The sequence below is a fragment of the Gymnoscopelus braueri genome (genome assembly GCF_963280865.1).
Source record: "Gymnoscopelus braueri genome assembly, chromosome: 2".
In the NCBI taxonomy this organism is placed as follows: domain Eukaryota; kingdom Metazoa; phylum Chordata; class Actinopteri; order Myctophiformes; family Myctophidae; genus Gymnoscopelus; species Gymnoscopelus braueri.
In genome coordinates, this window is record NC_137604.1 from 7,714,861 (window position 1) to 7,730,975 (window position 16,115).

The window sequence follows — 16,115 nt, forward strand, 5'->3', positions numbered from 1 at the left end:
AAAAAATATATAGATATTCAAAGATTTTCATAAATGTTCATGATTTTTCAAAAAATAGCAGATCTACAAGCTCATAGCACTCGGTGTCATGCTATGACTGTGACTTGCTATGACTTGTACATCTGCTCTTTTTGAATAGTCAAAGTATAAAATAATGGTTACAGCTCAAATCTAAAATGACACAGATGCGTTCTAACCACAAGGCCACTGAGCTGGTGCATGGTAGGGTGGGCACCGCCTATGTTGTCAGGTGCGGAGGGACCTAGTGCTGTGATTGGTGGAGCCTGGGCGGTCGGGGCTGGCTACACAGTGCTCCCTTGTCTAGACGACACTGTCGTTCCGTCTCGTCTGTCCTAGACGAGACTCCCGTGTCGTGACCTGGGCAGTGCTCTCTCGTCATCGACGCCAGACGACGCACTCCTGTCGTCCGAGTTTGGTCTCATGTCGTCGTTTGTCCCCGGGGACACGGATGGCTTTATGTCTGTGTCTGGAGACATGTTCTCCAAATGATGAGGACCCCATACCGGAGTGGTCAGTTTGACCCAGCGCTCCTTGAACGTGCCTTTGGCTCCTAAGAGCTTGTAGACTATGAAGAAAGGTATACACAACATGGAGGACAGAGACAGAAACCAGCCAATCATCTGTCCCCACCACGGATACACGTACGTATTGTTGTAGGTCAACGGCTGATAGTTAACCAGGTTGAATAGGAAAATAGCCATGCAGATACAGGGGGTAATGAAGGACCAACACCATTTCATCCACGGACACGGTCTGTAGCCAATCATGCGAGCAACATCATCCATGAAGCGATCGGCTCCATAAACCCAGGCCACCACCATACATTGCCAGAAAGCTTGCCAAAGTAGAGTCATCCCACTAGCAGAATAGAAGTCAAATATCTGGAACACATACATACCCCCCTGTGTTATCATGGAGAGGTCGATGAGGAGCCACAGCACACAGAAGACCCCCACGGAGATCTCCCGTCGGTAGCGATGGCAGTAGTGATCGGGAAACAAATCGAGGAACCCCGTTATGAAGCCTTCAACGCCCACAAACTGGCTGTCCAACCCCAGCAAGAGCAGCATGAAGAAAAACAGGATGGCCCAAAAAGGCGCGAAAGGCATCAAACTCACAGCTTTAGGGTATGCTATGAACGCCAGGCCCGGACCAGATTCCGCCACCTGGGAGATATGCACGTTCTGCTCTTTGGACATGAATCCCAGTATGCTGAAAACGACAAACCCGGCCAAGAAACTGGTCCCGCTGTTTATCAGAGCCAGGATGAAGGTGTCTTTGTAGCAGTCATAGTTAAACCTGTTGTAGCTGCCCAGAGCATTCAGCGCTCCCAGTCCAATGGCGTAGGAGAAGAAGATCTGAGTCCCGGCGTCGATCCACACCTGTGCGTGGCCTAGTTTGGACCAATCAGGTTTGAGGTAGTACACGATGCCATCGGACGCTCCAGGAAGCGTGGCTCCTTTGACCAATAAGATGAAAAGAACCACGTAGGGGAAAGTCGCCGTGAAGTACACGACCTTGCCGGTGGACTTGACTCCTTTCCACACACATAAATACACAATGACCCAAACAGTCAGCAGGCACAACAGCAGCTCCCAGTTGATCGTGCCGGGCTGATCCAAACCGCCGGAGAGATTCAACACCTTATTCTCCCAGAACTCGATGATGGACGACCGCGAGCCCTGACAGGTCGCGTTGGGACCCGTGCTCCCCTGAGCACAGGTCTGTACAAAAGTGCTATTTACGCATCTGTCCGTGTTCCATTCGTTGTCGCAGGTGGTCCAGGGGAGGGTGGAGGCCATGGACTTGATGAAGTAGTAAAAGGCCCAGACCAGGACCATGATGTAGTACGTGTTGCACCAGAACACGATGACCATGGACGCGAAGCCCAGGCCTTTGAACAGAGGGGCGATGTTCCACACGTCGATGCTTCCCGCCTTCATGAACTGACCCAGGGCTATCTCCAGGAAGAAGACGGGTATGGCCCCGGCGAACACCATCAACACGTAAGGGATGAGGAACACTCCTCCGCCGTTCTTGTAGCACAGGTAAGGGAAGCGCCACACGTTTCCCAGGCCCACGGCGAAGCCCACGCAGGCCAGGATGAAGTCCATCTGCCGAGCCCATGTGTCCCTCGCCGGCGGCGCCCCCTCGCCATTCTCCATTCAGTCACCGAATCACCTTCACTTTGAACCCGAAAGGGTCAATACTCAAGTCTTCTTTTTTGTCTCCTGCGGTGGCCCCCAGGTTCTGGGTCAGGAACAGTTTTTAATGTATCTTTAAAAACGTAAAATGTGATGCTTTGTACTTCTTTCTCTAAAGGAGTACTTGATTCAAAGTCACTTTCAATCAAAATTGAATCTGACTGGTATAAACTATAATATATGCCTGTATGTCTGTCAATGAACGTGTTACCTGGCAGAAAGAACAGCTTTAAATAGCAGCGTCAGGACATGACGTCAGTGGGATCTGTGACGTCACTTGTCACCGATTCGCCCTGCCCGCTGCCCATCTATCCTCACTGCCTCCCTCTGGTTTGCTCGCCAGCATTGGTCACTCTGCAGTGGCGGCGCCAACTATTTTTTTTTTGCAGGTGCTGAGATGGAGCTTAAATATTTCGTTGGACGGGACACCACGGCGTGTGGGCAGTATTTTTTCACGTGCGCACGCATGTGCGGCACGGTAAGTGCCCCTTTAAGGGATAAAATGAAAACAAATGGAAATACTATACAATCCCGCCCCTCCAAATATATCTACTATAGGCTTATATTATTATTATGCCATTCTGTAACAGACCAACCTCACCCTGCATCACATTAGTGAACAGTATGCATGTTGTAGGCCTACTGTAGGCATGAAAACAGCAACTCTGGTGATAAAACACACTTGGAACATTGTGTCCTGTCTCCTGTGTAGGAGAAAAGTCCACTTTGGTTTGTAGGCAACGCACACGCACACACACACACGCACGCATGCACACACACAAATACACACACACACACACACACACACACACACACACACACACACACACACACACACACACACACACACACACACACACACACACACACACACACACACACACACTGGCAGGAATGGGGGGGGGGGGGGTTAAAGGTATGTCCCACTGAAGACGTGACCTCAAATATAACCCCGGAGAGTCCAGTGGTGGAAGAAGTACTCAGATTTTTTTTTTTTAAGTAAAAGTATCAATACCACAATGTAGAAATACTCGGTTTACAAGTAAAAGTCCTGTGTTATCAAAACATACTGTCTTGCAGTACTGAAACTACTTATGCAGAATTTCCCATTTAACGGTTTGCAGAAATATTTCAAAAATAGCAGATCTACAAGCTCACAACTCATGCGATATGTGATCTTGCAGATCTATTTTAAAATAGCAAAAGTCTAGAACAGGTCTAATCTAAATCTACAAAGTAATCAAGGTTGTCAAATAATAGTACACTATTTGCCTCTGGAGATGTATGGAGTAGAAGTATAAAGTATCAAAGAACGGAAATACTCAAGTCAAGTAAAAAGTACATCTCTAATTTGTACAGTAATTGTACAGTATACTTGAGTAAATGTACTTAGTTACTTTTCATCAGTGTGTGAGTGCACTGCTGTGCTTTGCAGAGCATGTGGAGGTGGGAGGGGCTCAGTGCCTCATTATGTAATGTTACAGTTACATAAATGTGCAGAGTGGACAGGCTGCACTGTTGCCACGTCTGCTTATTATAAGCCAGTGTGGGCTTGTTCTTGCTGTAAAGTCGCTTGTAAATATTGGTTGTGTTTTTTTGGGCTTGCTTTAACCAGCAGTGGTGGAAAAAGTATTCAAATGTTTTACTTAAGTAAAAGTATCAATACTGCAATGTAGAAGTGCTCTGTTACTTACACAAATACAAAATTTACTTGAGTAAAAGTACAAAAGTATTGGTATCAAAATGTACTTAAAGTACCAAAAGTAAAAGTACTAAAATGTTTGAAAATAGCAGATCTACAAGCTCACAATGCGTCACATCGCGACGCGTTGTGAGCTTGTAGATCGGCTATTTTCAAATAGCCTATGTATAAAATAGGGCTGAAGTGGTTAATGTATGTTTTATAATATAATGTTTATATCGGCAAAGTAATTAGTATTAAAGTTTTCCAATAAACTTAATAAAAACCAATAAAAATAGAATTGTAGTGGAGTAAAAGTACTGAAAACTGGAAAAAGTTAAAATACCAAAACATTGTACTTAAGTACAGTACTTGAGTAAATGTACTACTCAAAAATGTGTAGGACCCCCCCCTAATTAGAAAGTGTGTGTGTGTGTGTGTGTGTGTGTGTGTGTGTGTGTGTGTGTGTGTGTGTGTGTGTGTGTGTGTGTGTGTATGTGTATGTGTATGTGTGTGTGTGTGTGTGTGTGTGTGTGTGTGTGTGTGTGTGTGTGTGTGTGTGTGTGTGTGTGTGTGTGTGTGTGTGTGTGTGCCTGCCTGCGTGCACACGATCATCACCTATTGGCTTGTTTTCCAAGGCCTGTCTGCTTGTTTCACAAAATCTGGCAACGCTGACAGACTATGGTCTCAAGGGTAGTAGTAAAAAATTCCTCAGTGTTAACCCTTACAGTGATGTATGTGTACAACACTGAGGACTAGGTCTAGTTGGAGGGGTCCTTCATGTGAAGGACCCCTAAAATCATTTGGCTTCGGACCCCCATTTAAAAAGATTGTGTGCAAGGGACTAAGAGAAGATTTGTCAAATACGTTTTAAATTGTTTTTGAAAATATTTTGCTAGGGACCCCCTGGAACTCCCTCAAGGTCCATGGACCTCACTTTGAGAACCTCCGATTTAAAGGTGCTCTTTTGTTAAAACAAATGTTGTTGTTGTTTTGTTAAAAAAAAGTTAAAGCTCTATATTGTATAGTAATCATTGCTATAGGGCAGGGATACTCAAATAGCTGAACCTGTGGGTCACATTATAAAAATGGCAAAGGGTCGGGGGCCAGTTGATAAAATGACAACATTAAGCGGACAGTTCACCGAAAAAAAATATTTTTTTCAATCAATTAGTCACCCCATGGAGACTTGATTTCATGGATATTTTTTAGTTTTTGTCGCATTCCTAAGCCAATAATTTGATGATTCCAGTAGGAGACACAAAGGAGACTCTTTGTGTCTCCTACCGGAACCGCTGAAGGTCATCAAATTATTGTCTTAGGAATGTGACAAAAACTTTTTTGATTGATTGAATACTTTATTTAGAAGTTTGCAGAAAAAAAGCACATTAAAGTACAGTTCAAATACAAGGTCAACTAAATAGGATTTTAAAAAAAGAAAGAAAAGCCTATGGCTTGTTTCAATTGGGGTCCTTTGTACTCAATTCATAGTGATATTAAATGACATTACATTACATTTCTTGATTGATTGATTGGGGGGCCAGTCGAAATTGTGCCACAGGCCTGAGTTTGAGTATCACTGCTATAGGGTGTTTGTTCAGTAACAGGGTCTCCCTGTCTCTCCTGATCTTTAATAAACAGAATATGTATTTTAAGGTGCATGGGTTACACAACTAAGTACATTTACTCAAGTACTGTTCTTAAGTACAATTTTGAGGTATTTCTTACTTTACTGGAGTATTTCCAATTTTCTGTTCTTTTACGTCTACTCCACTAAATCTGTGAATATTATACTTTTACTCCACTAAAATTATTTGACAGCTTTAGTTACTTACTTTGCAGATTTAGATCATTATCACAAAAGATACATTAACCACGATCAGCCCTATATATATTTTGGCCATTTGAAAATAGCAGATCTACAAGCATAAGACATTTTGAACATGTGAAACGGGACATTCTGCACAATGAGTGACTTTGACTTTTGGTACTTTAAGTGTATTTTGATGCCAATACTTTTGCACTTTTACTCAAGTACATTTTGAATTCCAGACTTGTACTTTCTTATCATTTCTACATTGCAGTTCTGTAAGACTTCTCCTGATTGGAGAACTCATTCAACATACAGGAATGATCACACACAACCAGTAGAGGGCGGTAGTCAACTGGGTTAAGCTCAACAGCTGACAACAACTAGGAAAATAAAGGTTATATAATAATAATAATAATGGAGAAAAAAAGAAAAATTATATATATATATATATATATATATATATATAGAGAGAGAGAGAGAGAGAGAGAGAGAGAGAGAGAGAGAGAGAGAGAGAGAGAGGTTCATAAGCACTTACTAATGAACTTACTAATGAAAGACACAGTTCTCTTTGATAAAAAAAAAAGATACCAATTCTTTATCACCATTCAGAAAAAAAGAAGGGAAAACAAACTGTGAAACACAGTTAGTCTTTGATTGCATCAACATATACTCAAGTACTAAAAGTAAAAGTACTCATTATGCACAATGTCCCATTTCACACGTTTCCAAATGTATAAAATCCCTTGTAAATAGCAGATCTACAAGCTCAAGTTGTGAGCTTGTAGATCTGCTATTGTAAAATAACCAAAGTAAGTGTACTTATTGAGTAAATGTACATAGTCACTTTCCACCACTGGGCATCGGGGCTTTATTTTGAAGTCCCTGGTCGGATCTGCATGCTCTCACCATGTTTCACTTGACAGACACGGAACAGATCTGTTTCAAACCCAACGTGGAGAGTTTCTAACCCTCCATTCCAGTAGGATTATTAGGATGCCGTTGAGCAAGGCAGTGATCGTCCCTGGGAACGGAGCAGGAGATGTGCATCACAGTAACTGGTACGGATGGGCCCACAAGAACATCAATAAGGTGAAACATCACGTTTATGTAGCCCTGAAACATGACTGTCATATCATGACAGTCATGGCGCAACTTGTTCCTGGTTTTGGTACTTTCTACATTTACAACGCGTACATCTACATAAACGTTCAGATTTAAAATATAAAGTGTTTACCCCACGGCCATGATGTTACAAGTTAAAGCGCGTGAGTTTAAGTACCCGTATCTTCCGTATTGTTCAATAAAAAGCCTTTTAATCCGATCGGTGGCCATGTTCTCTAAATGTTCTTCATACGCTTTCAATTACGCGACCCTATCGTTTGGGAGGTGTATTGCACTCTGATACATTATAACTATGAGGAAAATGACCGCCGATCGGATTAAAATGCTTTTTATTGAACAATACAATAGTTACGGGTACTTAGACCCAACTGTTTCAACTTGTTACATCCATGGCCGTGGGGTCAGCACTTTATATTTGAAATCTGAACGTGTATGTAGATGTACGGTTGTAAATGGAGACCATTCAAAAAACAGGAACAAGTATCGCCATGACGCTTGTGACAGACGAGCGTCATGTGAACCATGGCTAGTACTTTATATACATTTTGGTACCAATACTTTTGTACCTTTACTCAAGTAAACGTTGATTTTGCCGGACTTTTACTTTATCAGAGTATTTCTACATTGCATTGATACTTTCACTTAAGTAAAAACATTTGAGTTATTTTTACACCATTGTGTAATCTTCAAGTACTCCTTTTATTTAGTTTGGTAAATCCACGTCGTGTTAGCGACTAGCGGGACCTAAGCGGGAGCGTACTCAAGTTCCCTCAGCCCTATGCTCCCTCAGCCCTATGCTCCCTCAGCCCTATGTTCCCTCAGCCCTATGCTCCCTCAGCCTTATGTTCCCTCAGCCCTATGTTCCCTCAGCCTTATATTCCCCCATCCCAAAATAGACCCTATGTTCCCTCAGCCCTATGTTCCCTCAGCCTTATATCCCCCCATCCCAAAATAGACCCTATGTTCCCTCAGCCCTATGTTCCCTCAGCCTTATATTCCCCCATCCCAAAATAGACCCTATGTTCCCTGAGCCCTATGTTCCCTCAGCCTTATATTCCCCCATCCCAAAATAGACCCTATGTTCCCTGAGCCCTATGTTCCCTCAGCCTTATATTCCCCCATCCCAAAATAGACCCTATGTTCCCTGAGCCCTATGTTCCCTCAGCCTTATATTCCCCCATCCCAAAATAGACCCTATGTTCCCTCAGCCCCAGGGTTGAGCTGAAGGGGGTGCTACGGGGGGTCGTCGACCCCTTAGTTCCCAGGCTGGGGGCTCGCGCGTGCTCCACATGCACGAGCTCCACATGCACGCGCGAGCACTCACCGTCAGCCGCCCGCGAGCCGTCAATCATTAACACAACAACGCACCGTCAGGGGCGAGCTATATTATACCTCTATGGGGGCGAGCCGTCTTTAACACCTTTAACAATGGCCTCAACCTGGCTGCTTTGCATAACATTAAGCCATGGAGTGTGAAAGGGTTAATCGCTTAGCAGAGGACAAGAGCTAGTAGCCTGCCAGACACTCACAAACTTATCCCTGTCTAGCTCTGGTCCATAGCGTTAGAAGGAGTTCTCCTTAACGTTATGGTACTTTCGATTCTTCCCCTCGCACCGCGGTAGCGCAGCCTCTCGTCTGTAGTAAAAATAAAAAATACACTTTTGGTACTCACCAAAACAAAGACGGTTTAATGGAGTTGAAAGCCTATTCTACTAAGTGGGAACACTGTGAGCCCCCACCTCACGTCTAAAATACACTTTTTGGCCAGAAAAGAAAATATTTCACCGGAAGGAAGAATCTGGTCTAATAGGAAAATTCCATTGACCAGATCTGTAGAGGGCACTGTGGAGTAACGAAAAACAGGTTTTAATTCCGGTGAAATATTTTCTTTTCTGGCCAAAAAGTGTATTTTAGACGTGAGGTGGGGACCCATTTAGTAAAGTAGGCTTTCAACTCCATAAAACCGTCTTTGTTTTGGTGAGTGGCAAAAGGGTATTTTTTTTATTTTTTACTTGTTTTAAAAAACACTGTTTTAAAAGCAAAAAAAAGTTATTCAAGTAAAGACAAGTTGATTGATTATTTTAAGTACTTATGTGTGGGTGAATATATGTAAAGGGCTTTTATATAAAAAAAGGAAAATAATGTTGCTATGTTGGATATGCAGGCATGTTGCTATGTGCACATGCCTGCGCGCGCGCGTGCACGTGCGCGCGCACGTGACGTCATAAAATATAGCCCCCTTAGTTAAAAAATCCACAGCTCACCACTGCTCAGCCCTATGTTCCCTCAGCCCTATGTTCCCTCAGATTCATTGGTAAAATGGGGTAATTATTTTGCTCTTGTCTGTCATGAGATATTTTTTAGCAAGATACCTAAACAAGTGATAGATTTTTACCTGGGCCATGGAACCGTTTAAAATCCTACAAATGGAGTGTGACAATAGACATGGCATGTCACAAAAGGTTAAATTTTTTATATCTCAAAAGTGTGTGGACAGGTTTATACATAAAGGTGCTCTAAGTTATATTTTCTTGCTAAAACAAAATGTTGTTTGTTAAAGGTTAAAACACTATTTTCTGACAATAATTGCTATAGAGTGTTTGTTCAGTAACAGGGGTCTCCCCGTCTCTCCAGCTCTTTAATAAACAGAAAAAACATTTTCAGGTGGGCTACCAATTTCACCCTACCAGGAGAGAGAACCCATTTATCAGCTTAAATTGTATTCTTATTGTTCTTATTGTCTGTGCAAAATTGCATAGCCTATACATAGCATCACAAATAATCTAAAACTTGTTTGAACATTCATGCAGTCATGCAATTATGAGAAAAGTAAACAGGTTATCTTTTCTGCAAAAGGAAACCTGCCTTGGATCAAGACTGTCATACATTTATTTTTATTGATTATGACAATTGAGTAACTATGACAGCCTTCCTTGGACACTTCCCCAAATAGTGTTTGGAGTTCCGTGTTTAAGGCCCGTACATCTCCATAAATAATATAAAGTGCTCACCTGGTAAGCACTTTATATCATTATTATTATATTACCCCTACAGTAACAGAAGGGATGTTCATGTACAATTCACCAGTGAACTAGAAAGGATAACTAAAGTCTATTTACTTTGCTTTATTGGCTGTTAGATTAGGTCAATCATATCAACACTGTTTAATAAATGACTATAAATAAAGTAAGTCACTCATACACAGAAAAGTTTGACGAGTTTCCTCTGTCAAACATCTATGCCGAGGACACAAACTAACCGGCTCAGTGCTATCTACAGTATACTCATTGTCCCATGATCTATTGAATATATATATATATATATATATATATATATATATATATAATTGTCCCCTCCATATTTTTTGTCTCTCTTTCTGTCTTTATAAATAAGAACCGAAAATGAATTGGGGAAAAAAGCTCTGTGTCACAGTCTATTCACAGTGTCTATTGAAATGACAACGAACACAGCCATAAAGGAAACGATAAGGAAGCCATAAAGGTATCATTTGCCTTAGATAGACACAAACTTTCTGTGTAGGAGTGTCTTTATTTATAGTCATTTATTATAACAGCCAATAAAGCAATGTCAATAGACTTTAGTTCTCCTTTCTAGTTCACTGGTCAATTGTACACGAACATCCCTGTTACTGTAGGGGTTGAAGGTATATCGGTATATCAGTGAAGTTGGATTTTAAAACAATTTTGTTACATAATAAGCATCTACATGTAGCTATTATACTTGTATGTCAAATATGGTCTGAAGAATCAATAGAGAATTCTGGAAATTTGAATCTGGAAAGTATGGAATTTTGAAATGGAACATGTGTAGGAACCCCGATTATAAGTGTCACTGACGGCCGAGATTTCTGACTAATAACATTAATAGTTGATCGGAGTGGGACACTTTTTAAACATTTAAATATTTGGGCTTTCTGTAAGGTTTAATGTAACACACATTCATTGCCAGGTATTAATTAATTAATTCATCCGCCACTGCCAGCGGTTTTACCTTATTTTTTTTTTTAAATAAGCCTGAGGGAACATAGGGTCTAAATTGATATGGGGGAACATAGGGCTGAGAGAATATAGGGCTGAGGGAACATAGGGCCTAATTTGGATGGTTTTTTTTTGTTGATTGAGGGAACATAGGGTTGAGGGAACATAGGGCTGAGGGAACATAGGCATGACCCCGCGGGACCTAAGCTACTTGTTTCATGATGCGGGGGAACAATAACACTGTGGCACACACACAGGAAACGGAATGTTTGGAGTAGGCGGGCTCTAGACCGGATCTCACTGGAATATTAGTCTCAACACAGTAAATAATTTAACTCTGCTCTCAACTATGGCTCTCACTGAGTTATAATACAGTTGGACTTACTGAGGAGGGGGATATTAGTGTGAAAGGCTCTGTTACAAAAAATATGAACTCATTCATTGAAAGCCTGCAATGTCAAGTCGGAGTCAGGCCTGGAATTTCATCATTTTAGGGGCAAGGCCACTTGGCCTTTGGTGATGTCCATTTTTTGAGGGCACAAATGCCAGGGCAGGAAGGCCATCAAATAAAATACGATTTTATTCCATTGAGAGAATTGAATTTAAGGGTTAAGGATGTTTTTAAATTTAATATACAGACTATCTGCAGTGAAATAAATACATTATGGTATTTACAATCCGATTTGTGCTCAGCCCTGCACCAATCAAAGTTACTGGATTGGTTTAAAGATGGGGACTCAGGGGAGTTTCGAATTCAGAATATCAAAAAAATAACATTGGCGTCTACATGACAAGAAAGAGACAGAGGAGAAAGTGGTACAGTCAGCTGGGGCATTAAGGCCGCTGTGGCCTCAGGGCATGCCATTTTTTTGAGCGGCACAAGGCCAAAATGCCTCCCTGAAATTCCTGCCCTGGTCGGAGTCCTGGATGTCTAGGTCAAATGGAGTAGTCTGATATTTAATACAAATAGCAATGCCGCAATGTAGAAATACTCTGTTGCAAGACTTTTTTTTTTTTTTAAATACCAGAATGTAGGGGGGAAATACTCAAAAGTACCTCAAAATTTGATTTTAGTCCTAATTTGTGTCCTGTTACAGCTCTGCCCCCTTTACTGAAAATATATGGTTTACTTTTTTATACATTCTGACTTCCAAACATTTCTGTACAAAAAGATGCTTTCCTGGTTATTTTTGTTTTCTGTTGTATATCGATTATCATATTAATCATATTAGGTAGGATAATTGATATTTTTGGGTAGTTTTTTTGTTTTGTTAAAAGGTTAAAGTACTATATTCTGATAGTAATCATTGATACAGAGCGTTTGTTCGGTCACAGGGGTCTCTCCAGCTCTGTAGTAAACAGAATATAGTGGGTGACAACGTTTAAACCAATCAGGAGAGAGCACTGAAAATGCATTTTCTGTTTAATAAAGAGCTGGAGAGACATGGAGACTCAAGTAAGTTAGAATAGTGCTATATAGTGTCATTGTACATAACGCCATTACAAACCACGTTGACAATGTTTTCTTCAGATCCCAGGTATGACGTGTCAGCTGAAAGACATGCCTGACCCCGGTAACATGATGTTAAAATATGTAACACTTTAAAAAACAGCTCATTAATTATGCATTCATTACTGGAGATGAAAAATATCTAAATAAGAGATTGCAACACTGTGTGTGTGTGTGTGTGTGTGTGTGTGTGTGTGTGTGTGTGTGTGTGTGTGTGTGTGTGTGTGTGTGTGTGTGTGTGTGTGTGTGTGTGTGTGTGTGTGTGTGTGTGTGTGTGTGTGTGTGTGTGTGTGTGTGTGTGTGTGTGTGTGTGTGTGTGTGTGTGTGTGTGTGTGCGCGCGCTCCAGTGACAGCCAGAGAAAGCGTGTGGTTGCCCTTCATGGAGGAGACTCTGGGATGTGATGAGGAGACGGTGATCATAGGTCACAGCTCTGGAGCTGCAGCGGCCATGAGGTGACCCAAGATCGCTCTGTTACATATGAATGTGACAATGCTACACTTTAACCTTTATGTCATTGAAGAGAAACAGAATATACTTTGGTTCAAAGTAGGCCTGGGCAAACATAGACAACATCAAATAATACAATATTGTTCACCAAATTCCTCAATATCACCAGATTATGATATCTAAAATCCCAGACAATGTCTAGTCTCATATCACAATATTGATATTGATATATTGCCTAGTCCTACTTCAAAGGGCTTGCAGATTTGACATGTATGTACAGTATATAATGTATGTAGTACCGTATGTGTATAAAATAAATCTGTCTTGCAGGTACGCAGAGACACACAAAGTGTTTGCTATCATCCTGGTGGGAGCGTACACCTCAGACCTGGGGGATGAAAACGAGAGAGCGAGTGGTGAGATTTGTGCCCCATCTTTATTTTTCATAGGACGACTGAATGTACAGTATAGTGCCTTTTGTATAATGCCTTAATTCATCACACTACCCTGTCACACTAAAGAAGCAACCATAGCAGATCTACAAGGTCACATTGCAAAGTGTTGTGAGCTTATTATAGATCTGCTATGTTTGCTACTTTAGAAAAATTGTTAACCCATTCAATCCGGGGACGCATCTGTGTCATTTTAAGACTTCTTTGGCTATTAAAAAATAGCAGATCTACAAGCTCATAGCGCGGCACCGAGTGCGGCGCTATGAGCTTGTAGATCTGCTATTTTTGAAAAATCTTGAACATTTTGATTTTAAAGGGATTTTTTTTTACTCAAATCTTTGCTTCTGGGGGTTCCCTATTACAACATATTTTGAGATGGGGGTCCGTGACCAAATAGATTATCATTGTGGGAGTCCTTGACATGAAAAAGTTGTTAGGATTTAGAAGACCCAGAAGCAAAGATTTGAGTTTAAGGGATAGTTCACCCCAAAAAATATCTTTTTTTCTATCGATTAGTCACAACATGGAGACACAAATTCATGGATATTTTAAAGTTTTTGTCACATTCCTAAGCCAATAATGTGATGACCAGTGGACCGGTAGGCAGCGGTTCAGGTAGGAGACACAAAGGAGACTCTTTGTTGAATGGTGGTGGATGTGTTGTGCAGGTACACTGAACTGTTTCTCCTTCAAATCCTCAGGGTATTTCAGTCGTCCGTGGGAGTGGGAGAGGATCCGGGGGAACGTGGGCCACATTGTCCAGTTTGGCTCGCGGGACGACCCCTTCCTGCCCTGGGCGGAGCAGAAGGAAGTGGCAGAGGGCCTGGGGGCGGAGCTACACGAGTACACCGACAGAGGACACTTCATGAACACACACTTCCCTGAGCTCATCAAGGCCGTGCACAAGCTCAGAGAGGACAAATAATTCAAAAGCAAAAACTAAATGCAACTGTATTTTGTCATATAGACATCATTAACAGACTGATATCTTAGATATCTCTGGAAGATATCATATCTTCACTACAGTGTGTTGATCAGGGGCAGTGGTGGACAATAACTTAAGCTAAGTACATTTACCTGAGCACTGTACTTAAGTACATTTTTGGAGCATTTGATGTCTCAAACTAGTGAAAATTCCTGTATTGCAATTGTTGAGAGCTTGTAGAACGGCTATTTGAACTACTTATGTTTTATTAAAAAAACATAAGTAATGGTAGTGAAAAACTAAACTAAAATTACTTGTGACCCATACAAATGGAGACCCAGTGTTTGGGAACCACTGGGTTAGTAGATATTTGGATGGCATACTGTTCTGATAGGAATTCCCTTGGTTCATTTTGAAAGTTGAGTTAGTTACAGTTCTATCTTCAATATTGATTAAATATAAACCTCATGACTCAAGTGTCCTTTCAACTTAATCAAATAAATGACAGCTTGTAACATTGTAGGAACAGCTTTTATTTCAGTGAACTCACCTTACAGGGCAGCAGTGCTTCACCACTAATTGTTTTTAAAGTCATACTGTGTTCAAATAGTTATTTTTCTCCAAATAAATGTTTTAATACTGTAGATTTGAATATATTTAAAGATTACCACAGTGGGATGAACCTGGAGGTGAACATTCTATTGACACATTAAGACCGGGAACATGTCATTTTTAGATTTCTTTGCCTATTCAAAAATAGCAGAGCTTGTATATCTGCTATTTTTTAAAATGTGTGCAAGTCTTTGAATATATGTATTTTTAAAGCGAACATTTGTAACTCAAATCTTTGCTTCATGGGGGTCCCTGGAACAAAACATTTTGAGATGTTATATGCCAAATATCTAAAAATGTTGTCTAAATCCTAACAGTATGTTGCTATAGGAGTGGTTCTCCAACTTTTCCATGTCAAGGACCCCCAAAATATGTTGTTCCAGGGATCCCCCCCAGTAAAATAGCAATCTACAAGCTCATAGCCTGGCACTCGGTGCTGCGCTATGAGCTTGTATATCTGCTGTTTCTTGAATGGCCAAAGCAGTCTAAATGGGCTAAACTATTCAAGGAAAATCCTGAGAAAATGTATGTTCCTTCAGTTAGAGCTGGTGAGGTCTGTGGAAGCGTTGCTGACAGCCTCTGTCATATTATTTGCCTCAAGACACCTTCTGGAAGCTCATGATGGGGATGGGTTTCACTTTCTGCCTCTCTGGGAATGTAGATCTCTAGATCACAAGTTTTCACATGAATCCATATTTCTCCCAAAATGCCAACCTTGTGTAGATCGGCCATTTTCAGCGAAGAGATTTTAGTGTACTGGTTGTCAATATCAGGTCCAGGGACCACCACGGGTCTGTAACTCTGAGTGCAAATGGTCCATTTGGTTCCATTTGCACTCTCCGAGTAACATAAGCAAATGTACAGTGTAGATTGGTCCCAGAGGGGGAAAAAAAGTATATATCGTTGCTGTCGGGCAGAAACCTCTCATCTCTGTATTCTAACTTGTTTAGAAACCGTATTTTTTCGTAAATTAACGCCCTACTTGATCATGCTACAGCGTCACACAAAAGTAGCCGATCAACAAGCTCAAGATGTGGCACGAAGCGATGCTTGTGAGCTTGTAGATCTGCTATTTTTGAATTTTGAATCTTGAAAAAGTAACGTTTTGGACATGAGGTTTCCATCGTCTGTTTGTAACGCATATCGAGGGTCCTTGAATTTTAACAGATTGAGAATCACTGGTGCAGAGGGGGAAAAGGAGCATACCTATTACGGAGCCTTGGGGGACACCAGTCACTGAAGTCTTTATTTAGTGTTCAAGGTGGTTAAATCCACAATACTGAATTGTGCGATTGACAGTGCAGAGATCTGCTGCCCGGACCAGACACA

At 41.3% G+C, this 16,115-nt stretch overlaps 2 protein-coding genes across 3 annotated transcripts; one reads left to right on the forward strand and one right to left on the reverse strand.

Annotated features, from left to right (window-relative positions):
- Window positions 1-353: 353 nt before the first annotated feature.
- Window positions 354-2,165, reverse strand: LOC308093777 (sodium- and chloride-dependent creatine transporter 1-like; the record flags this gene model as incomplete). Its single annotated transcript, XM_080440114.1, has 1 exon — window positions 354-2,165. The coding sequence occupies exon 1, from the start codon at window positions 2,133-2,135 to the stop codon at window positions 354-356; it is 1,782 nt and encodes a 593-aa protein (XP_080296240.1). The 5' UTR covers window positions 2,136-2,165.
- A 4,475-nt stretch (window positions 2,166-6,640) lies between these two features.
- On the forward strand, window positions 6,641-15,641 carry rbbp9 (retinoblastoma binding protein 9). Of its 2 annotated transcripts, none has more exons than XM_080450382.1 (5): window positions 6,641-6,808; window positions 12,371-12,413; window positions 12,697-12,802; window positions 13,128-13,213; window positions 13,951-15,581. In XM_080450382.1, the coding sequence occupies exons 1-5, from the start codon at window positions 6,713-6,715 to the stop codon at window positions 14,172-14,174; spliced, it is 555 nt and encodes a 184-aa protein (XP_080306508.1). In that variant the 5' UTR covers window positions 6,641-6,712; the 3' UTR covers window positions 14,175-15,581. The 2 variants fall into 2 exon arrangements, with proteins under 2 accessions (XP_080306508.1, XP_080306509.1); XM_080450383.1 differs by having other exon boundaries at window positions 6,698-6,777; window positions 13,951-15,641.
- Window positions 15,642-16,115: the final 474 nt, after the last annotated feature.

Coding starts and splice junctions, on each gene's coding strand:
- rbbp9 (XM_080450382.1), top strand. CDS start 6,713: ATGCCGTTGAGCAAGGCAGTGATCGTCCCTGGGAACGGAGCAGGAGAT. Junction 12,414..12,696: donor GAAAGACATGCCTGACCCCG/GTAACATGATGT, acceptor CGCGCGCTCCAG/TGACAGCCAGAGAAAGCGTG. Junction 12,803..13,127: donor GGAGCTGCAGCGGCCATGAG/GTGACCCAAGAT, acceptor TCTGTCTTGCAG/GTACGCAGAGACACACAAAG.